This window comes from Chinchilla lanigera, unplaced genomic scaffold (assembly GCF_000276665.1).
Source record: "Chinchilla lanigera isolate Chin_1 unplaced genomic scaffold, ChiLan1.0 scaffold00076, whole genome shotgun sequence".
In the NCBI taxonomy this organism is placed as follows: domain Eukaryota; kingdom Metazoa; phylum Chordata; class Mammalia; order Rodentia; family Chinchillidae; genus Chinchilla; species Chinchilla lanigera.
Genome location: NW_004955477.1, coordinates 5815684 through 5838684, shown reverse-complemented (window position 1 = coordinate 5838684; position 23001 = coordinate 5815684). Strand labels below are relative to the sequence as shown.

The window sequence follows — 23001 nt, the reverse complement described above, 5'->3', positions numbered from 1 at the left end:
CAAAAACTCTGGGACACAACTGCCCAAACTCACAGTCCTGCTGGATTCTGGGAGGAATAAGGACTCCTTGCAAGTGCTTCAGACGTTCTGCCTTCTGCAGGCCAACTGAGAGCTGGGCCTACCTCAGGCCATATGGTCCACTTTTGCTCAGGGGATATTTCTGTGCCAGGTTGGAGCTAAGCTTTAAAAGTCCTAAAATACATTATCTATGTAAGTCAGTGAGTTCTTACTTTCTAATGCATATCTTTTTTTTCCCTCTTTTTTGTAGCACTAGGGATCAAAGCTAGAGCCTCATGCATGTTAGGTAATTGCTCTACCACTGAAGAACACTTGCAGCCCACTAATGCATGTCTTGTCTAAAAGGATTTAAGGTACAGTAATGAAATAAGAAAATGTGAAAAAAAAAGAAGAGACACAGGCTGGTAGTCAAAGTAAAGATTTATCCTTGGATCAGAATGTTTTAGATCTTGCAATTTGCATATACAAAGAATTCAGCAACATTCACTGGCATTATAATGAGAGCAAGATCAAAATTTAAATGTAATAAAAATATGACAGTTGGAACTGTAATACATACATATATTATAAAGATTACACATAAATTAAGCATGGCTTAGTTAAACAAACAAAGGGAACTGTATCAGTAATCATACATTTAAAAAAATAACATGGGCACAATCTCTAAATGCTGAAACACAGGTAACAGGTTCATTTTAAAAAGTTTTTTAAAAACACATAAAAATACCTTTGAAAACACCAGTATGCATTCTTCATTCATCTAGCACATGGAGAGAAGGGATAAAGTAAGTCACACAGTGACTGATGGGCATCCAGATCAGAATGGTAAACTTCTGATCACTATTTGGCATTTGAATGCAACTGCATGCAACAGAGGAATGTGAAAGGAGACATGTCCTTGCCAGTGCTGGGTGGTTTTGTTATATATACTCGACTTTCTTTGACTGAAGGAAGAAGAGAACGTGCCAAGGGCACAGAGGAGGTGCCAAGGCCTCTGGTTAGTATTCCCTCTGCACACAGCTGCTCTGTAGGCACACGGACTGCCTGAACTTGGCCTTGGCCAAAGCCATGAGGCTGCAGTGACCACCCTCCCTGCTTCAGGAAGGTGCCATATATCCACCCGATGCTAGCTTCTGTTTGTTTCCAGAATGGGATGAGTTTGGGAACAAGGAGAACCTCTGCAGTGAATACTTAGGATGTTCCTAGTGGATGAGGGCAGAGAAAACACACACAGAACACTTTCCTGAGAACAGCCTGAAAAGATCTACTTAGAAAGGCACTTCTTGATACAAGAGATGCCAGACAAAACCATTGAAGGGCTTCAAGGCTTCTGACTACCAACTCCTAAAACTGGGGTGACTCCACCCCCCTCAACTTTGAACTCCGAAAAATGACCAGTTTAACGTCACCTTCATCCTAATGGGCTTCAGGTGCTAAATAAAAACATATTTTCCTCTCTTCTCCTTTAGTCAAAGAAAGGCTTTGGGTTTGGTATTTTAACAAGGGAAACAAATGGCAAACAACTGGCAGGTCGCAGAAACGCTCCTTCCATTTTCCCTTTCACCTGCTTCTCACTGCACAGAGGGAGATACACTCCGCAGCGGGGGGCCCAGGGTGCAGCTAGTAGCGATGGCAGCGGCCAGAGTGTGCGTTCACCTTTCCTGGTGGATGCCAACTCCCGCCCTGTGTGGAGCTCAGGGCGGCAGGGTGGGACAGAAGCTCGATGACCTGGAGCCTGGTGAGGACACTAACGGACCCTGGGGTCGCACCTGTACACACTGTGAACAGACGGGATAAACAGTGCAATAGGGGGGCACGATCAGGTCTCAGTGAAATGTCAAATAAGGCCTTTTACTTTTACATATCTATAAAAAGCAAAAAAAGTACCCAAACTGCACATGTTCAATGCCTGTAGTAAGTTAGACCAGATGTCTTCTTTTTTTAATATTGTGCTCATCTACTAGGTACCTAATAGCTACAGAAAGACAATGGTTATTACAGGGAAAGTTTTTATGTTCACTTCTCATCACCTCCCCTCGTCCTTTGTGGTACTGGGATCGGTATTATCACCCAGTGCCAAAAACCTCAGCATCCAAAAATAAGTTAGACTTTAGATTAAGGATTTCTATTTCTCTTTTATTAAACATTGAGAAGTGGGATATTTAAAAACTGTACAAATCTAGATTTTAAGACTTCTTTTCTTACAAACAATCTTAGCTTTTTACACGAAGTTTTTAAATACCAAAACGCTTCTCAGAAAATTTACAGCACAATTATCTGTTTCTACCCAAATGTGTGCTCCTCAACTGTGCGTGTGTGTAAGACACTTTCTTTGAATGTCTGCACATGAAGTCATCTCACACTGAGTCTGAAGGTCTGGTTCAAGGTCAGGACAGGCACCCGGGGCTGAACGGGAGAGAGGCTGAAAAGTGTGGTGGGTTGGAGTCTGAGTGAGACACATGGACAGATGGGCAGCTCTACTGGCTGGTTTTGTTGTGCCCAAGGCCATGTGAAACTGGGATGGCCTGGCACTGACACTTCTCATCTAACCAACATGGCACAGACACAGCCTTCAGAAATATTACTAGGTATTCTCTGACCACTTTCATGTGTCTTAGACCTAGACTCAGGATGGAAAGTATTCAACGCTTAAAAGGTAAAGTTAAATCACATGTCGGCAACTGAGGACTTTACAAAAGTCCCTATTTACATTAGCTTTCAAAAAATACTGCAGCTCTAGGTTGTGAAATCAGTTGTGGAAATTGAGTTTTCAACCGATTTCTTAGTTCTTGGCTGTTTTCTTGGATTTTATGTTTAGTGTCTTGCTTAAGCACACTTGGCATATTAAGAACTATAAGATTTAGAGATGCATAACATGTGACATTACATGACATGGACCTAACGAAGAATTAGGATATTTACTGATATTAGTAGAAATACAGTACATATATTTTGTGGGATATTATTTGACCTTAATACATTATTCCAATTTCTAAAAAGGGTGCTTAAGATTTAATAACTTTATAGCAGGTGACCTTTAAAGAATAACAAAATATATACAGAGAAATTAGGAAGGATATTAATGTCAACTATGAAATAAATTAACATAATTTTTACAAAATATACTGACCATTAAATTAAAAAATATTTTAAGGCAGGACTCTTCATTTGAAATTAGCATAATCAGAAAATATATCAATAAAATCTTGTACCACTTTGTAGCAGAATTCATACTGTTCCTGGAAAGAAAGACAAGGTTACATTAAAATGATGTTCCAAAAGTATATTTGATTAACTTAATCAAAAGAAACATTAAAAGATAAAACAGAAGCAATTCTGCTTATTATTAAAACCCTATGTTTTTGTGCACATCAGTTTCTGTTACATAATTTAGTTTTTAGATTCATGAAAATTTCCAAGTAAAGCTGTTTTCCTACAAAGAATGTCAATATTTTGTTTCAAATTAGTCTCAGTAGAAAGTCTTTAATTTTCATGTTTAAACTGTGAAGTTATTTTTGAACTGAAAGATCACATAACTACATGGTCAGATAAAGTTCGTAATGTAACAAAAAGCAATGTACAGATGTTAAAATAAAATTCTAGATTATTTTGAAGCTTAAATTCTCTCTGTAAGAGAGAGATGGTTTTATATAAATTTTACTAGAATTCTCGCAGTAATTGCCTTACTTTGGTATAAGGCAATTCAGTTATTATAACACTTGTGCCCATTACCCATTCTGTCTTCCCCACAGCTGTGTGAGGACTAGAGCCAGGCTGGTGGCAAATGGGTGACCACTGTGTCACCCATTAACAAAGGGCACTCAGTGAGAAGGAAGTAGGATGTGGAGATAACAATTGCTGAACTTTTCCTGAATGCCTACAGCAATTCTTTGGACAACCAAGTGAGCAAGACAGTCAATGGGCAGGAAGGGGACCCCAGAGGTTCCAGTCACCACAGAGAGCAGCTAAGCTGCCTGTTACATCTAAAGGTCTGGTTACTTGCAGACTCCAGTGGGACATATGAACTGGAGAGAAGGGCCCAGGAAGCCGGAAGAGCTGGGAGTTGTCCTCCGCCATTTTGCCTCTTCTTTTAAGGCAATGAACTCAGACTTTTCCTTGTACCACACACCAAGCAAATGTCAAAAGGCTTGGGGCTGGAAGACACTGAACATCAGCCTCTTCAGCCTTCTCACAAGCCTCAGTCTGGCCAAGATAGGATGACACTGGGTTTTTCAGAGAAAGAAGTCAGACCAGGAAATCTGGACCTGAGATTGCATGAAGAGCTAAGACTGGGCTGTAGGGTTCCTTGCTTGTGCCTGATAAGATTCTCACCTATTCACTAGACCTTGGAAGGAAAAGGAAAATAAATTTCCAGAAGAAATTTTTCATAACTCTATAAAGAGGCAAGTATCTTCATGATGTTCATAAAGCATTTTCTGGACAAAGTGGCTTTTGACTTGACTTTTCCTATTTCTTCTATTTAAAAGCTACATAAATTAAATATCAAAGCTGACTCCAGTCTGGGAGAGAAATGGAAATGGTTATTCATGGCGATGATTTTTTTACACAGCTAGCACAGGGACTAACTGATAACTACCCTCCTTGTGTCTTGCATACCCGTTACTGGCAGCTGGCGAGGAATGAAGTGTATCCTGGCAGAGCGCTGGGATGACACTGGCCATACCACAGGTCACAGACAGACATTTCTGATGAACACACAGTGCTCTGGGAGAACAAACACCCTTGTGGCCTTTGGAATGCCTGTTCTAACTGCAGGCTACCTCAGATGTAACGGGTCTTCCCTCAGAGGTCAGCCACTGGAAATTGGTTTGTGAGCCACTGCACCCGTCTATGAGTGAAGTCAGCCACACACCATATCTTTTTACCTAATCACATAATCACACCCTGTACTCTTTGCCAAAGTGTCCCTGCCAAATGTGAGGTCTGAGCAGTCAATATGCTCTCCAGTTCTGGAGTCAGACAGACTGGGTTTAATCTCATTCTGACACGACACTTTAATTCCTGAGCAACTTGGGCCACCCGCTTCACCGTCCTGGGTGATGATATGAGCAGCCCTTGGGGGCAGAAGTGAACACAGGGTTATGGTGAGCACACAGTGCAAAAGATGTCTCTAAGGTACCTGACCCAGCAGTCATCAGTCAAGGACTCATTTGCCCCTCATTTGTTTACTAATTCATCACTTTTCTTGGAGCACTTACTATGTGCTGGATGTGGGCCCAGAGGCTGACTTGAAAAGCCAGGTTAGAAAATGCCCTGGCAGGCTGTCATTGGGCAAGAAAAACACAAACTGAAGCCAGGCAGCCTCCATGAGGGAGCAGAGAGAACCCGAGGCCAGAGTTGGCAGAACTGAGGCAGGAGGGCACCTGGACACTGGGTGATTGGAAAAAATACACGGGCCAGACCAGGCAACTTATGAGAGCTGTTAGTGCCCCAACAAAACCATCTTGGAGATGCTCTCTGCTGCAGTTGCAAGGCACCTCTCTTGGGGCCAGGGATTTGGAGAAGTTAAAAGAAATTTTGCACAGTGCTCTAAGCGAAGTACCATTAGCCCCAGTGTCCACAGAAAGGACCTAGAGAAGGGAAAGGGAAGGGAAAGAGCTTATCCCATTTCACAAAGCCTGAAGAGTCTAGCTGTGAAGCTAAGATGATATGCTGAAGCCCAAGGATCAATGGGATCTTGAGCCTTGGCCTTATCTTTCTTTTATATGTAACTGCTGCCCAGCCCGGACTAAAGGCTGCTCAGGAAAGAATTAAAAACAAGAAAAAAATGGAAATGAGTCTGGCTCATCACTGAAAACTGGATTTCTTTTTGTGGAAGTCCCTAATGGGGTTGTGTGCAATATTTAAACACTATTATTAATTTCTTTTATTTTTCTGTCCACCTCAGCCTCCCAGAGTGCTAGGATTAGAGGCCTGTGCCACTGCACCCAGCTACTATTATATATTTTGATCTAAACACTCTTTGTGGTGTTGTCTGCCACCATCGCTCAGTTCGTGCCACCTGAGGCACCTGCTGCTATCAAGAGGGAGCATAACTTCTAGCAGACTTTCCTAGGCTTCTCCAGCCTCTTCTCAGAGCCTAAGAGGGACTGTCTGTGCTGGGATCAGGACTCCAAGGTCAGTGGGGAGCCCTGATGCCTCTTCCTTCCCATTGCTGTCAGAGGCCTGGGTTCCCATCACTGTCACAGCTGGCAGGGCAGAGAGACTTCCAGAGGGGGAGCCACAAGTACCCAATACCCTTCCCATCTAGTTGCCCTCAAACTTATATTCACTTTGGGATCACTTAGCAAGGAGTAAGTATGCTGATGCCTGGGTCTCAATCCCAGAGATCAGATTACATTTAATTGGTCTCGGGTGAAGCTTGGGCACCGGGAGACAGGTACATGCTCCCCAGGTGAATGTCATGTTCAGGCAGGGTGGAGAGTCCCATGCTAGCCCTACTTAGCAGGAGGGCAGACCCACACTTGCTCAGGGGTTCTCTCTGGCATTTAGGCTCTGCTGTGATGAGGGTTGTGGGAGGGCCCTGCTCCCCACCTTTCTGTGCAAGCTGTTTGAGCCAGGATTGGAAAAGGAGGGTGAGTTCGAAATAGGAAGGGAAGGCAGGTTCTCAATAGGAAGCTGTCGGGGAGATGATGAGTTATAACAGCCTTCAAAAACTGCACTTGTTGGTTTAGCATAAACTATCACAGAATTTAATGAGGAAGAATCTCTTCCCAAACCCAGAAAGTGTGCAGCCACGGTAATGAAAGAGAATGTGTAGGGCAATTGTACATTAGTTGGGCTTCCTATGCCCCGCACTTCCCCGTAGCAAGGTCTTGAGGTTAAGTGAGAATCTACCAAGGCACGCAGACCAAACGAAAGGTGTAAAATTGAAAATGACAAGTACAAGGCATTTAAGTTTCATTGCTGCTTTTGAACCTGATAACAGTACAGTATATTTTAAAATACAATGCAAAGTCATGAATGAGCTCTTTCTCATGAGGTTTGTCCAGAGGACAGATCTGAGGCAGAGCCCTAAGGAAGGATCTGGATCTGTCCCTTTACTACGAAAATTTGCAGGTGGCTCTTTGCTTTGGGAATTGTACCCTCCCTTTTCCCCCTTACACTGGAGAGCCTTTAATGAAGCCAACATCAAAAACATTAAACAATCTCGCCCTTCTGGAGACCTTCTGAAAGTTCAGGTTCTTACCAGGGTTTGCACCATGTGTGGCCTCTGAAGTCGTAAGCTCTTCACAGCTTGAAATACATCTAAAAGTCCCTCAGCCTTTACACGTTCCAAAATGTTGCTGAGAGCAATGAATGTACCTGTTCGCCCAGCTCCAGCACTGTGGAGAGAAAGCACTCAGTGATGATCATCAAAATGATGGGGAAAGAACCACAGACAGCTGACAAATAATCCCCTGAATGTTGGTATTGAAGCAGGATCATTGCAAAGAATCAGTTTGACTGGATGTTTCATGACAGTTTATACATAGCTTAGTTGCTGAGCAAGGTCCAGAAACCATGCAATTCTAAACCACTTCCCTCAATACAGGGGTTTGATATTTCATGAAATGGATTGGGACTGGTTACTAGATTTTAAGTACTCCTCTCTCCCCTGTGTGGACCAGGGGGTCCGAGTGTGGTCTTGGAACCAGCAGGCTCAGCACCACCTAGGAAGTGGTTAGAAATGCAGACTTTCTCATGTCAGGTCCAGAGAGGAAGTGACCCTGGCCCCTGTCCTCTGGAATGGGTGATGGGTGTTGAATGGTGGCACTGAAGGACTGTTAAGACAGCAGGCACTTACTGCCAGGAAGAGTCCGATGATTAGACTCCCGGGAATGATGGTTCGAGTCAACTCTACTTAAGGCGATCACTTACTTGAGAAACTGCAGGCCCCAGAAGAGCTGCTCTTAGGAGAGCCCAGGTAAGAGGCCTAGAGGAGGTGGGCTCCAGAGCCCTCTGTAGAGGCATGGTTGCCCTTGGGCGCTCCAGGACCTCGCGTGTGGACATAATGAAAATCTCTTAACCTGCTGCTGTCACTTGTTTCTGTGTCTGACTTCCCTCTGTTGGCACTTGCATGCCCTACACGTGCTAAACTGATAGCCTGCATTTGCAGAGGCCAAGTACGAAGGCACTTCTGCACAGTTTACTGTGAAAACCAAGCTGTGTGGTTCATCTACTGCAGGGCTGGGAATGTGCCCAGGTGCATTCCAGACTGGGAACTAGGGTCCCAATAAGCAGGGGCTTCGCTGGCCACAAGGACTAGGGTAGTAAATAGGGGCAAAATGTAGTCATGAAAGTGGGAATCACATATGTGGGAAACAAAACAGAAGGGCAGCTTGAGAAGTAAATTAGCACCAGCCAAGAATAAAGTCACACCAAACTGCTGCTTGGAAGCCTTTGGCAAGAGTAGCTAAGCTCTTTCCCAGCAGGGGGTGCTAGGCACAGCCAGAAACTGCACAGGAAGAGAGAAAGGGGAGCTGAGGCTTCTGATCTGCTAGACCCATCTTCTTTCCTTCCTTCTGATGCTTATCATGGTCCTGGCTGGGGTCCTCACTGTGGCCCTGAGATTGTCTCTCTGACCTCACACCTGAATTGTGGGGATAAGTGTGGCTACAGGTCTCTGTTAGCAATCTGAGCCTGAATCCCACACCCCACCCCACCCCCATGGTCCCAGGATAATCACCCTGGGCTGTCCTTCAGCTGCCGAACCTCCTTTCCCAAGCACAGAAGACAGAACACAAAGTGTGCACACAGCAGCGAGAAATAAAACTTGCAAAACAGAGGCAAGCAACTGGACATACAGATAGGTGTTTTTCCATGCTTTGCTTGGGGAATTTGGAAGCCTTCAACAGCATGTGGAAATAAGCGTTTGGGTGTGGAAATGAGCGTCTGGGTTCTTTCCCAACTCCTCCCCACAGAAGTTATGTGTGCACATGTATAAGTGCAGGTGACACAAGCATCTAGGGCAATAATGCTACTGGCAGCAGTGACCCAGCTCTCTCTCCTACCCTAGCTGTGTGTGGTCTATGCTGCCCCACATGGACAGGGCCCCTGGCCAGCAGTGGGCCACTCACCTGCAGTGCACAGTGATGGGGTGGTTGCCCGTCTGCTGCTGTTGCTTCTGCACGGCTGCAATGAGGTCAATCATGCCTTTGCCCTCGGCTGGAATCCCGATCTCGGGCCAGCCATGGAAGTGGAACTGGCGCACCACGCGGGTCTGCTCCTCCTGGCGGGTCAGCGGCTGCTGCGGGAGTCTGCTTTCAGTGATACTGGCCTTCGCCCAGCTGGGGATCCACCCACCCTCCTGTGGATCAGAGCCTGAGCTCAGAGCCCTCTCCAATCCCCCTGAGGCCCCCAGTGTCCCCACCTGGCCACTGAGGGGCCTGCAGTTGGCTGTGCTTCCTTCTGTCTGAGTCGAGACATCCAAAGGATGTGCTCTGGATGCCAGTCAAGCCCCAGCCAACCCTTCACAGAATCCTGGCTGCCATGCTCTAGAGAAGGGAATCCTCTCGGGAAGCCAGTGCATTTCCCACTGAGGCTGGAGATGCATCTGGTGGGGTGAGTCCTTCTGTTACTGGCCCGGAGGAGAGCCAGTCTTTACACAAATGCAGCTTCCTGCATTGACCATCTTGAATGCAGCATCGAGTCCCATCAGTGAGCCATCTCACCCAAGTCACCAGAGTGCCCACATTTTGCTGTTGTGTGCAGAGCCCAGGACGCAGCAGGGACAAGGATGGCTAGGGGTTCGGAGAAAGCCCCTGAAAGAGGACCTGAAGAGGCCTCCGTAGCCTTCCTCTTTGTACCTGCTGCCTCTGCTAAAGTCCTTCTCCCTAGCGGGTTGTGGGAGAAAGTGAAGTGGGATGGGCCGACCTCTCTGCCCTGTCATCTTTGTCTACCAGCTAGATGACAGGTGACCATGGAGGACCAGTTTTATAGGAGTCCTGCCACTGGGCTATTCATGGTAATCTGGGACTCAGGAAAAGATGGACGGAGCATGACACACAATAGGTCCAGGGCCCCATTCTGGCACCATGACAAGCAGCTCTTTGAGTGATGATGGTGGTTAGGTCAACTAGAGTTTTAAAATCTACAGCAATCATACCTGATTGTAGGTCACCAGGAAGTCTCGTATACTGATGGCTTCAGAAAGGGTATCGCTTTTTATTTCAATTGTTATTTCTCCATGAGTAACTGAGCCCTCTGTCGGCCAATACTGGTAGCATTTATCCTTAGGGGATAAGATAAAATTTTAAGTGTTATAACTTGCTACCATTTTTGACCTTATGATATAGAATTACTCCCAAACCATTTAATCTACTTGATCTGACAAGAAAATAACAATACAAGTGTGAGTACCCATGAATGCCTACTGAACAAGGATGCAGAATAGACTTATTAAGAAAGAGACACATATACAGTATACGGAACTTGAATACATGACAGAAAGGAGAGATTCTTCAGTGAATGGAACCTTGAAGCTTACAGAGTGGATATGAATGCTAAAGCTTCACCTACATTTGGGCACATATGAACTGTGCTACTTGGTGTAGAGACCTTGAACCTTAATAAAAGCAAACTTAAATGGGCTGAGATTTAAAAACCAAAACCCAGACCAAAACCCTCAAAAGAAATTATTCTTTTGGGCTGGGGATATAGCTCAGCGGCATAAGCGTCTGCCTGGCAAATGCAAGGTCCTGAGTTCTATTCCGGGTACCAAAAAAACAACAACAACAAAAAATCTTTCTGGAAACAAATCTTTTCAAGTATTAAATATTTGAAAAAAAAAAAAAAAAAGAAATTATTCTTTCACTTTTCAGTGCACAAGGATTTATTAAATAAGACACAAAAAGAGCTAACTAATTATGAGGCAATGCATAGACACCCCAGATGACAATAAAACTAACTTCTCCTCACCAACAAGAGTGAGAATATGGACCACAACTGCTAAAAGATGTTTGCAATGCACAAAATCAACGCATGACGAGTATCAGAAGTATGTAAAGTTCTATAAGTCAATAAGAAAATGGCAAACAACTCAATAGAAAAATGTGTGAAAAGTAGGAACAGGCATTTCACACCGGAGGGGATATGCCATCCATGGATATACAAAGTAATGTTCTATCTTCTAGGTATCAGAGAAATGCAGATTAAAGTCACAAAGAGGTATTTGCATCTGTTTAATTAATAAAGGCCAGGATGCTAAGAATATTATGTGCATTAATGAATGATTATGTTATACAGTTCTGGAGTCCTCTTTGGAAAACAGTTCTGAAATGTCTTGCAAATTCATACTTTCACATACTATCCAATGTGACATTTTCTCTCTTTGGCATATACTAACTCTTGTGCATCATAAGACATGTACAAGAAGGTACAGTGCACTCCTGTTTGTTAAACAATATAACATCAACACAAATGCTTATGGAGAGGCATAAATAAGTGGATACAAGATGCATGATTGTACGTGGGAATATACTGACATAGTGATGATGAATGAGTCACTGTTTAGACATCAACACAGAAAAAGATCAAAAGCACAATTTTGAATGGAAAAAAATCAAGTCCCCAAAGATTATATACTATAACCATGGTTTTTATATAAAATTCAAACACAAGCAAAACTAAACAATAGTTTCCTTAACATAAGAAATAAGATTTTAATTTTTTTATCTTTTGAGACAGTGTCTCCTTATGTAGTTGAGCCTGAGCTTAAATTCCTAGGCTAGCCAGGAGCTCACCATACTCTTGGGGTACTGGGATTGCACTCATGTGCCACTGCATCCATCTGACTTTAAAATATTTTTTAAAAAGCAAAGAATATCTCCACTAGGAGGCTTTGATAAAAAGACAAGGTGTTGGCAAGAAAGGGGTATAAATTAGAATAGTTATATGTTGCTAATAGGAATATAAAATGGGGTCACTAGTCTGAAAGTTTCTTAAAAATATTAAGTCCTTAAAGTTCATAATACAGAGTTGTGATATAAGCCAAGTATATACCCAAGAGAAATGAAAACAATAAAAAGTCAAAAACACAAAAACCCTTGGAAAACAGGGCCATGCAAAAGCTTGTTCAGGAATGTCCACAGTAATGTTACTCGTAATTGCCCCAAAACAGAAATAACACAAAGGCCAATCAGCTGATCACTGGATAAATGAAAGTAGTACATTCTTTTTTTTTTTTTTTTTTTTGAAAGTAGTACATTCTTAACTGCAATACTATTTGTCAATAAAAAAGAATGCAGTTCTTGCTCATGCTACAACGTGGATGGACCATGAAATCATCATTCTAAGTGAAAGAACTCTCTTCCAAAAGATCACATACAAGTACTGTTTGGATCCACTTATATTAATGTCTGTAGTGGGCAAATTCATAGTTAGAAAGTAGATTAATGGTAGCTGGGGCTGGGAGAAGGGAGGATGGGGAGTGACTATTTAGTACAGTTTCTTTTTGAGGTGATGGGGCTGGGGATTTAGCTCAGTGGCACAGTGCCTGCCTGGCAAGTGTGAGGTCATGAGTTCGATTCCCAGTACCAAAAAGAAAAGTTCTTTTTGAGGTGATGAAGTCAATCTGGAATTAGAGGATGTGGTTGCTCAACTCTGAATATTGTAAAAACCCACTAAATTGTACCCTTTGAAAAGATGAATTATTTGATAGGTAAATCATATCTCAATAAAGCTATGTATGACAGGGATGTAGCTCAGTGGCACAGTGCCTGCCAGGTAAGCATGAGGTTGTGAGTTCGATTCTCTGTGTACCAAAGGAAAAAAGCTAATTACTTTTTATTTTGAGACAGGGTCGTGGGCCAGGGATATAGCTCAGTAGCACAAATGCAAGGTCCTGAGTTTGACTCCCAGTACCAAAAAAAACAAAAAACAAAAAAAAAGAGGATATTTTGAGACAGGGTCTTGCTAAGTAAGTCATGCTGGCCTTGAATTTGTGATCCTTGTGCCTCAGCCTCCTAAGTAACTAGGACTATAGGCATGTACCACCATGCCTGGCTAAACTATTTTGTTGTTGTTGTTGTTGTTCTTTTGTTTTTTTTTCTAGTACCGGGAATCGAACTCACAATGTCACACTTGCCAGGCAGGTGCTGTGCCACCGAGCTAAATCTCCAGCTCCCAGATTTTTTTGTTTTGTTTTGTTTTGGTTCTTTATTTTTTTAACGCAAAGAAATCAAAACACAAACTCAGGGGAGTGGTCATGTCTTGGGGGAGCTAGATAGATGTACATTATTGATAAAATGTAAGGTTTTTCAGTTGCGTGTGGGTTCCTGAGTGTTTACTATGTTTTTGAAGAAGGCCACACAAGGGTTTCTGGGAAAACAGAAATATCTGACCCATTAATTTGATGAGAATATTAGCTAGGTATACACATCCATGTCTTTATATCTTACCAAAGTACATAAGTGCCTTTTTCTCTGACAGGTTGAAAAATACTGAATAATGCAAAATGGCAGAAATTCAAGGCAGATCAATGCAGGCTAAGGAGGCAAACCTGGTTAATCACTCCATCCACCTCCCCTTTCCCTCACCCCCAAAGAAAGCAAAGGGTGAGATAAAACCTTTTCCTCTTGCAACCTCTCCCTCCTCAGTCATCCTGGCTGCGCCTCCCTGGGGTGTTTTCAGGCCCTCAGCAGGTGAGACGTTGTCCTGAGCAGTGGCCCTGCAGGACCTGAGCATGGTGGCACCACTCACCTGCTCTCGCTCCTGCACCTCTGTCAGCATTACAATTGTGTGGCACTTCCACTCCCAGACCATCCTCCAGAAGTCCTCGACCGTGTGGGCCAGGGGGCCCTGGGTGGCAATGAAATAGTCTTTCTGCCGGTAACCCTTCAAAAGAAGAGGAGGGGTTAAGGTTGGACTTCCTTTCCTCCATTGCCACCACCTGCCATGTGTGTGTAGGACAGCCCAAGGCCTGATGAGGGAAATGGCAATTTTCCATGCCTGAACCAAAGCCCCGCTGGCACACTTACGCACACAGATGTACCTCCCCCCCACACACACCTCAGAAGCAGGCCAGGACACTCGCTCTAGGTGAGAACACACACCCATACTTTCTGCACCCGAGGCTATCTCTGAGTGGCTGCTGCTGTAAATGACCAGTTACTGTGGGCATCCCCACAGTACCCAGTGGCTTTGATTCTACATGCTTCTGTGTACTACAGTGAGACTGACAATGTGGGTGCAAATCCAAGGAAAGGGCTTCAAATTTCAGTTCCTCTACCAGGACCCCACTGCCATCTGGGGCAGCTTCCTCAACTGCAAATGGGAACACTGACACACACTCGGATGCAGAGTCCTTCCGTGCCTGTTTTTCTGCTGATGTCAGTGTGCAGGAAGACAGGCTTGGCCTAAACACAATTATATCACCCATATGGGTACAAGTCACAGAAATCATACAGGGGAGAGCACACAGAAGCACTGGATGTATAAGCTGGTGTGACAGAAACTAACAGCAGAGAGAAAAAGTAGCCAATTACTTGGAGCGAGTCTCTCCTATTTCCCAAAGTTTGCAATTTACTTTTTAAGCAGCTGGTTCTGCTAGTGAAATGGTTGCTGGCAATGTGTCAATTCTTTCTGTTGTGTTAATGCACTAATAAAAGCATGTGGTCACATAGGAAGGAGACACACAATGCACAAAGCACACCGAAGGCCATGATACGTACGTCTATGAAGGAGGCATTGATATAGTCTGTATATTCTTGACCCCTTTTCATGGAAAGGATCACTCGGTTGAAGTCATCTGCAAAGTAATGGCATTTCCCATACTCAGTACAGATACAAACCTGCCTTGCAAAAGTTCTTTCAGTCATGCTGCAGATGGAAGCAGGACCTCATGCTTGCTAGGCAGGTCCTGTACCACTGAGCTACACTCCCAGCCCTCTTGCCTTGCAAACTTTAACCTGTTGCTCCAAGCTTTCAAAATATAAAGTGTACCAATAAAATCAAGTAAAACTAACTCTTTGAGAAGTTCCTGTTCTAGGCTAAGAAAATGCTTTGGGAAAGATTTTCTTTTGTTGTTGGAAAGCTCTGAGAACAATCCAGTTATGGTTTTTACTTTTCATGGAAAAACACTGCATTTAAGGAATAAAAGGCATGTGACCCACAGGAGCTGGACCTGCAGGCACGAGGACAACATGGCCACAGAGAACCCAGGGGCTGGGGCTGGGGCAGATCGGTGTGCTCCTTGTATCACAGGTGAAGGTGGTGGAGCAAGCCAGCATGCAGCCACTTGACCATGGTGAGGATCTGCTGAGCCCACAGAGGTCACATCATTTACGACATGGCTAGATCACTTCTGTTTGAGCTAGGGGCTTTCCCAATGCCTCCTCAGCTCACTTCGTGTGAGGTTTCTCTTTCCCTATGGGTAAGACCCCAGAGGTGGATTCCTGCCTCCTTCTGGCCATTGCCCCTTCACTCAGGACCTCAGTGGCAGGACAGAGTCCTGGCTCCATTCTGGCCCATGTCTTGCCCTCTTTGAGGCACAAGCCTTTTCTTAGAAGGTTTAACTGAGTTCACTTCAGGTCTGACTTAACTCCTCAACATTGCAGGGCCTCAGCTGCATCACTCACTCTCTCCTCTGTGTAAGGAGACATTGAATGAGTCACAGAATCAGGTACCAGGTCATGCCTAAGGCAAATTCCAGGCTTCTGTGGAGCCTGCCCAGCAGTCGACTCTGCTGCCCTCCCCTGCCTCTGAGCCTAACCCCAGGCTGCCTGCCTGACACGCACGTGGGACTGGCTGGGTCACTAAAGTGCTCCAAGAGGCTCTTCTTTTCCCGACATCCACCCAGCAGCCCCGAGCCGGGCCCTGAGGGCACCTGCTTCTGATGTTGTCTTACAGAGGACAGTGGCTGCTCAGTGTCTGAAGCCAGTGGCCAGTGGCACCCTACCCTGCCCACCTTGAAGGGCAGAGACCCCAGCCCAGTGCTGCCTTACAAGGGATGATCTGGATGACCCTGGCCTTCTTCATATTGGCCGGCAAGTTGCCCGTCCTCATGTTCTCCTTCATGATCCGGACGTTGGTCAGTTTCTGCAGGTGAGAAGAGCACAGTGAAGCAGCCAAAACTCTGAAGGCCCTGGGCTAAGCACTCAGCTATGTGCTGGTCCTACTGGCAGGGCCCTGTTCAATGGGAGCACGTGCTGGGCATGGTTGGTGCACACCTATAATCCCAGCACTCTGGGAGCCCAAGGAAGGACGATCACAAGTTCAAGCCCAGTCTGGGTAACTTAGTGACTTAGTAAGACACTGCATTAAAATAAAAAGTAAAAAAAAAGGAATGTAGCTAAGTGTGAAGGTATTGGGCTCAATCTCCAGTACTAAAAGAAAAAAGAAGCACCCATATCTTTATCTCATGAAGCTGCCTCAGTGTTAGGAAATGAACAGTGCCTGTACTCACCTGCAAACTCCAATTATTCTTCCCCTCAAAGTCATAGCCCAACATCTCCCTGCTTTTTAAACAGTTGCTGGTTCCCCTTTCTTCTGCTCACCACCATGGGACAGAGAGGAAGCCTTGTCGGTACTCACCCTGAACTCCTCCTCCAGCCCGATCTTGTTGAAGTGGGTGGCGGTACCATGCAGGCTCTGCAGGTGCCTCTCCAGGGAGGACACATCCAGCTCCGTGTCCCCATAGAGGTAGTACTCCAGTAAGGCTTGGTAGATGAACGTGTACTGTACCTATAGGACACAGGGCACCCCACCTTCGACTCTGCCCTGGGTCAGCGGAGCTGCTGTCTTCTCTTTTTGCCAATGGGAGGAGGGTTAAGGGCAAAAGTCAGGTCCCTGGCCATGTGGATTGGCCCTTTAGGCTCTCTGTAAAGATGGTAGCAGCTGGTGATTATTGAGGATGCCTGGCAACATCCTGGGGGTAGTATAAACATCCTGCCATGTATGAGGGTTCAGGATGAAGGTGAACATTCCATGAGGGTCCCTGAAGAGGAAGGGTTAGAATGGGAAGGAAGCCAGGTCTGATCCTGGACCTCAGCTGTTCATGGCCTGTGGCTACCTGCCTATCAAAACCAGGGCACACGGAGTGTGGAAGGGCTGAATCCCACGTGCCTGGGTTTCTTTGTGAGGCTCAGACCAGGGTTGGAGGAGGCATCACTCACATCCGTTTGGACCATCTGAGGACGCTGATTGCGGATTCGTGACACGAATTCGAAGACGTCTACTTTCTGCTCTGAGTGTATCATGTCCATCATGGCGTCGATCACGATGAAGGTGCCTGTCCGGCCCACACCCGCACTTTGGGAAAGAAGACAGATGTCATTCTGTGGGTCACATTCCTCTGAAGTAAGTGACAGAGGCTGGGAAGACAGTTGAAAGCCGTGACAGAGGATCTGACCTTCCTCAAAACGACTTAATGCAACTTTACTTTGGCGAACAAGCTGCAAGTCTAAGTGAGACCACCAGAGGGTACTGCAATATCAGTGAAGGCTCTCAGACTCCAGCCCTGGAGAAACTTGGAGAAAGCTTCGTATGAGGCTACATGGATAATCTTTTCTGTAATTGTGCCCTGCCAAGGGTGGATATCCTGCATGTTGAAGGACCCGGGAGTTGAGGGATTCTATGAGCTCCTGGCAAGGCCAAGAGGACCTGCCCAGAGCTCTACTCCCGCCATGAACCCCAGCCTTTCTGCTCTGGTCAGTTTCACTTTGGGGTTCTTCCTTAGGTGCCACCGAGAGGAGGCACAGCTACTACAGCAGGTGCTGCGGAGAGGCTCTGGGCTTCCTTCCCTCTGGCTTTCCTTGCAGGACAATCTGAGCTGCACCCCAGGAAATGCACATTGGTGTCCACTTCCTCAGTCTGTGCCTCTGCCCACCTCAATATCGGTCCACTGAGTGTTCTCCCACAGGTCCATTGGGCTCCTACCCCAGGCTTCTACCCTCTCCTGGACATACCTGCAGTGGACCACGATGGGCCCAGCATGTGAGGGGTTGAGCGCGCGTACTTTCTTCAAGAATTTCAGCATCCCGATGGGGGTGAAAGGGACTCCAAAGTCAGGCCAGCTAGTGAAGTGCAGCTGTGAGACGAGCCTTGGTGCCTTGCAGCCGTCGGGAAGCTGCTGCAGAGAGACGCAAGGGGAAACACGTGGTGGCCCTCACCCCTGTCTGCCTGGAGGATGCTTGCCTGGGCTCAGCAGTGCCAGCCAGGCTGTGGCAGTGGAGGCTCACATGGGAACCAACGTCTATTCGTGTGCAGGATACCAGAGACAGAGCCCTTTGGTCTCCCCTGTTGGCTCAGGCTGGGACACTGTAGGCACTTGCAGAGGGCACAGAGCAGGGCTGTGGGCACCTGGCCATGCCCAGGTCAGGCAGGCCCCAAGTAGCCAGACATCCTAAAGCTGGCCCCAAATCTCAGGGATCAGGTGCCCTGCCCTGCTCTGCTTGGACAGTCCCACTTTAGTCCCTGGCCCTGACTGATTATCAGCAGCACATCCCTTCTCTCTCACAGTGTTTTAATTTGGGAAGAAAAGATGGTGGGGTTTGCCTAGCACTGGAGCCCCCCACTGCCTCTCTCAGCATTCAGGATCTAGAGCCCATGTGTTTGTTCGCCTGCCCCAGACCTAGAAGGTTCTCCACAGTGTATTTGGAAATGTATTTGTGTATATGTGTGTGCACACGTGCCTGTCTGTGTGCATGTGGATGAGTAGGTGTGTGTGTGGATGTGCATGTATGTCTAGGAGAGAGGTAAGCAGGGGATAATAATAATAACAATAATAGTCACCCTTCCCCCACCTTCTGCTGTGGCTTTTAGGAACTTTGGCCTCATATTTTGCAACCTAATTACACCACTCTGTCTCTGATTTCTGATAAAATGACCTTTTGTTTTTACGAGCTTTCAAAATATCTTTTCAATCTCCACCTCACAGCCTTGTTCATAGGCATTTTTGTTGAAATCCTTATAAGTCCGTTTATGAAGAACTAGCAGGAATTAAGTGTGAGAAACACTGAGGAGGTTTCAGACATAATTTTGAAACTATTAAAAAAAGCTGCCTCTCACTTCCAGCTTGTGAAATGATATCGTGCTCCTGAGGGGGACCTGGTTCCATTTCCCCACTGTCCTACTCCCCCTGGGGAAGCCCACAGCAGTTACGGGGAGCAGGAGTACCCAGCATCTGGCAGACTCAGGTTCTGGGCTGACTACCCTGTCCCCGTCCAGCCATATATTCCAGCCCTTTGGCTACTAGCCAGCTCTTCATTTATAAAATATAGAACGGTCTCTGCCCCTGACCATGCACTCTCAAAGAATGATGCTCCCAGGACATCACCAGCGGGAAATGCTTACAGGTTGTATGCAGAATTTCCTGATTGTGTAGTCTACTAGCACCACACAGTCTTCCACGCACACCCGGATGTTTCCGTAGGTCCAGCATCCCTGATCGGGCCAGTACTGATAGCATTTTTCCTGCATGGAACAATTTATAGACACAAATCCATCTGTGGGTGTGCTTCTTGCCCCGCACCCTGCTTGTACCCCTGTCCCGCCATCCACCAAAGGGCTCACATGGACCAGTGGAGTCAACAGCTCCTATAACTGGGACAGCATGCAGCCAAGCATATCTCCTTTACAGATAGGGAAAGTGAGGCCACACAGCTAGCAAATGGTTGCCCCGAGACCATGAGTAGGACTGGGCTTTCTGATTTCTACCCAGAGATGTCTCATTCATTCACTCACTCATTAATCCCACACACTTTACTGAACTGGTGATGCTAAGCTTGCTCCCTGAATGACCGTCAGGCTGCAGTGAGGATATTTCCCATGGGAATCAGTGGCCTGTTTCTTCCTGTTCCATTTATAAGGACCTCTGACTACAGCCCCGCCAGCCCTCTATTCAAGAGTGGTCTGAGTCAAGCTAATGAGCCCTGTCATCCTCTGACAAAGAAGGGGCAAGTGTGGGAATCTGCAGATGGCACTTTGTCCCAGAGAGGCCATTTTTACCTTCCCACCATCTGAGAAGGGTCTTGTCTTTGTCCTTTTATTTTCTGCCACCCTGGCACCTAACTGGTAGTGAACCATCTATCAGTATGGAACACACAAACGAATGGGGACTTTCTCAAGGGGGATAAGATCTGCTCAGTATTCCCTCTGGAAGTCTCTAGGGTTTCAGAAGCCTTCCAGGCATCCAACAGTTAGTCTTGGAAATGACCCCAGAGTGGCACAGCAAACTGCTCAGGTTCCCAGGATCCACAGCCTTGTAAAGCAAAACAGTGCCTAGGATATGCCAGAGACCAGCAGCTTTGTATTATGACATTCATGGGGCCAAATACTCCCTTACATCCTGGTCCCAGCTGGCTTGCTGTTTGTGGGGTGTCTCTGAACAAGCCAGAGGGCACCAAAAAGTCCTGGTTTGGGTGAGTCTGGGCCCACAGAAGCCCAGGGGATGCCTGCAATTCTTGCCCTGACAGGCTCTGGCAAGGATGAGCGCTATGTCTCAGGGCCCAGTGGGTGCCATGCAGCCTTTCCTGCCCACCCCCGTTACCAAATCATAAGATGCTAGCTGTGTTTCACAATGTGTTATCCAGGATGTGGACACCAAGGAGACCAAGACCAAAGTGTAAGCAATTAAGAAAAGGGGAACTCTCTTGAGACACGATTTCATCTGAAATGGTGGAACCTGAGAGGCCCCTCAGGCAGCACTGAGTCATGAGAATGGAAAATCACAGTAGGAGGTGACAGAAATGCCATGTAATGTGGTGACAGCATGCTGGGGCACATGGGGGCACCCTCAGGCCCACACAGCTGCTGCACTGGTCTCAGGAAGCTGGTCTCTGTAGAACATCAGTCACAGGAAGGCGCTGGCCCTGGTGAGCGGCTGGCCGGCCCCCTACAGTTTGGGGCTCCTCCTCCCAGCACTCCAGTGAAGGAAGGGCTATGTGTCCTGCGCCCAAGAGTCCCCCGCTTCCTTCCTGTCACTCTTTCCATGACAAGGGCAGGAGTCATAGAAGAACAAGTAGAGACCCTCCCGAGTCCTGCTTCTCAATAACAAAAGAAAAACCCTATCCTGGACCAACCAGAAGACCAGAATCAGTGGCTGGAGACTTCCCTGTGCTTTTTGGCATGGCACCCATTAGTTAGGTGGCAGCAGAACTGCTTCTGGCCCCCACCCTTTCTGTGGCTTCCCTGGGACCTGGCACTTCCATCTATACACTGCAGTCCCGCCCAGCGCCCTCAGCACCCCTGGGCACTGCTGCAGGCCGGGCCAGCGCCTCCTGTGCCTGAGAGTCCTAGGCAGGGCTGAGTAGGTCAGACATCTCCTGCCAAGTGGAACCTTCACGCTAGAACATGCTCGAAGCATTCTCCCAACTCCATCTCCCCACCTGAAGAAGCCTCTCTGGAGTTCCCAATCCTTTAGTTTGGAGGGTGCTCACTACTGATATCAGATCCTGCTTATTGTTCCAAGCCTCCAAGACCTGTGACTGCCCCTCCTTTTCAGTCCTGCATTGGGACGCCTGTCTTGGCTCCTGGAACAGAGCTGGTCTGGCACAGCAGATGCTAATGTGGAGTTTTTCCATGAGGAATGGATGCAGTTCAACTTGTCTTCTTTGTCGATGTTTCCAATTCAGACAATATACACATATTCCTTCAATATACTTGTTTTCAAGTGCTTATCTCTAGTCTGGATGATAAACATGTGGTCATGTTCATGCATAGTCTGAGGCCCACTGTGGTCTATGCCTAACACATTTAAATTTCAGTTCTGAAATCCCTGGCTCCCCTCACAGTGGGAGAAGCAGGGGGAGACCTGGGCAGCCATGCTGGCATCACTAATACATGGTAGCTTAGGACAGTGAGGTCCTAGAAACATGGAGAATTTATTTCAAGATACAAGTGGTGTGAACTACTAAGTGCATTTTTCTCCTGCACCACTAGAAGGAAGGGAAATAGGCAAAGGAAGTGGTCAGAACCCTGTAGCTAAGCAGCAGCCTGACGGAGGGAAGGGCCTCATGGGCAGGTGCAGGAGGGACTCACCTCTTTTCTCTCTTTCAGGTTTGTCAACATGACAATGGTGGCAGACTTCTGCTCCCAGATCATTCTCCAGAAGTCACTCACGGTCTCCTGCTTAGGGCCTGTTCATAGAGCAGAGTCCCAGAGGCAAAGGAATGAAGAGAAGTCCCAAAAGACCTAGCTCTGCACCTCATCCATCCCCAAAGGGCTTCTTAGTCCTTCCTCAAGGCCCAAGGGGCACCTCAGGTCCTGACATCCTGCAGCTAGCAGAGGCTTGTGCCTTCCCTGCCTGTGCCGCGCAGTGATCCACCCCAGCAGGAGGCCAGCGGAGCAGTTGGGCCAAGATTGTTATATTCATGGGCAAGAAAGAGGTCTTCAGACAAGTGCTGTATGTCAAAGTGGCTTGCTTATGTCTCAAAATAGCAGGCCCCTCCAGAATCGCTGAATCAGAAGGGGTGTGTGTGGGGGTGTGTGAGAGAGAGATGCCATTGGCTGGTGATTCACCCTTCATTTCCCACCCCTTTTCCTTTGTCAAAGTATTAACTTTTCAGCATACTGCTATCCAATAAGATGAGAGCTGAAGTCCCTGGGAAAGGAATCTACCAAAAGTTAGATTATCACTACAAGAAATTCCTTTGCCTTTTGCTACTTCCTGTTCCAATAAACATAAAATGTGCAGAGTTGCAGTGGCCATTTTGAAATCCTGAGGCTAAGAGCTCCACACTAAGAGGATGGTGCTAGAAGAAGTCTCTCTCTGTCTTGAACTGTAATCTCTGCCCTTGTCTGTCTCATCCTGTGTAACTGCAAAATACGCTTTTATCCATTTCAGCCAACATGTGTCATGTTTTCTCACATTTATAGCAGGGCATATTCCTGAGGTCTTCTGTATATGCATGCATATGTGGGTCCTCTCTATTGCTCAGAGACCTGGATTTGTAACAAACTCTGCAGATGACGTTGATAGACAATGAATTTTGGGACTTGCACACAGACTGTTGGCCAAAGAGGAAGAAGTGGGGGAAAGGGAGT

General features: G+C 46.4%; 1 protein-coding gene across 8 annotated transcripts in view; it reads right to left on the bottom strand.

Moving 5' to 3' along the window:
* Positions 1-420: 420 nt before the first annotated feature.
* Positions 421-23001, bottom strand: part of Ptpre (protein tyrosine phosphatase, receptor type, E) — a 149329-nt gene continuing 126748 nt past the window's right edge. For 4 of the 8 annotated variants that reach the window (XM_013503075.1, XM_005402013.2, XM_005402014.2 and 1 more), the window contains 12 exons: positions 21997-22094; positions 19312-19431; positions 17925-18088; positions 17133-17268; positions 16552-16701; positions 15963-16056; positions 14691-14767; positions 13720-13854; positions 10127-10252; positions 9099-9328; positions 7229-7364; positions 421-3257 (listed from right to left, as the gene is read on the bottom strand). In XM_013503075.1, coding sequence (XP_013358529.1) covers positions 3183-3257; positions 7229-7364; positions 9099-9328; positions 10127-10252; positions 13720-13854; positions 14691-14767; positions 15963-16056; positions 16552-16701; positions 17133-17268; positions 17925-18088; positions 19312-19431; positions 21997-22094 — 1541 coding nt within the window. In that variant the 3' untranslated portion in view covers positions 421-3182. The remainder of the gene's footprint in view (positions 3258-7228; positions 7365-9098; positions 9329-10126; positions 10253-13719; positions 13855-14690; positions 14768-15962; positions 16057-16551; positions 16702-17132; positions 17269-17924; positions 18089-19311; positions 19432-21996; positions 22095-23001) is intronic. The other 4 variants (XM_013503078.1, XM_005402019.2, XM_013503076.1 and 1 more) reach the window with 3 other exon arrangements.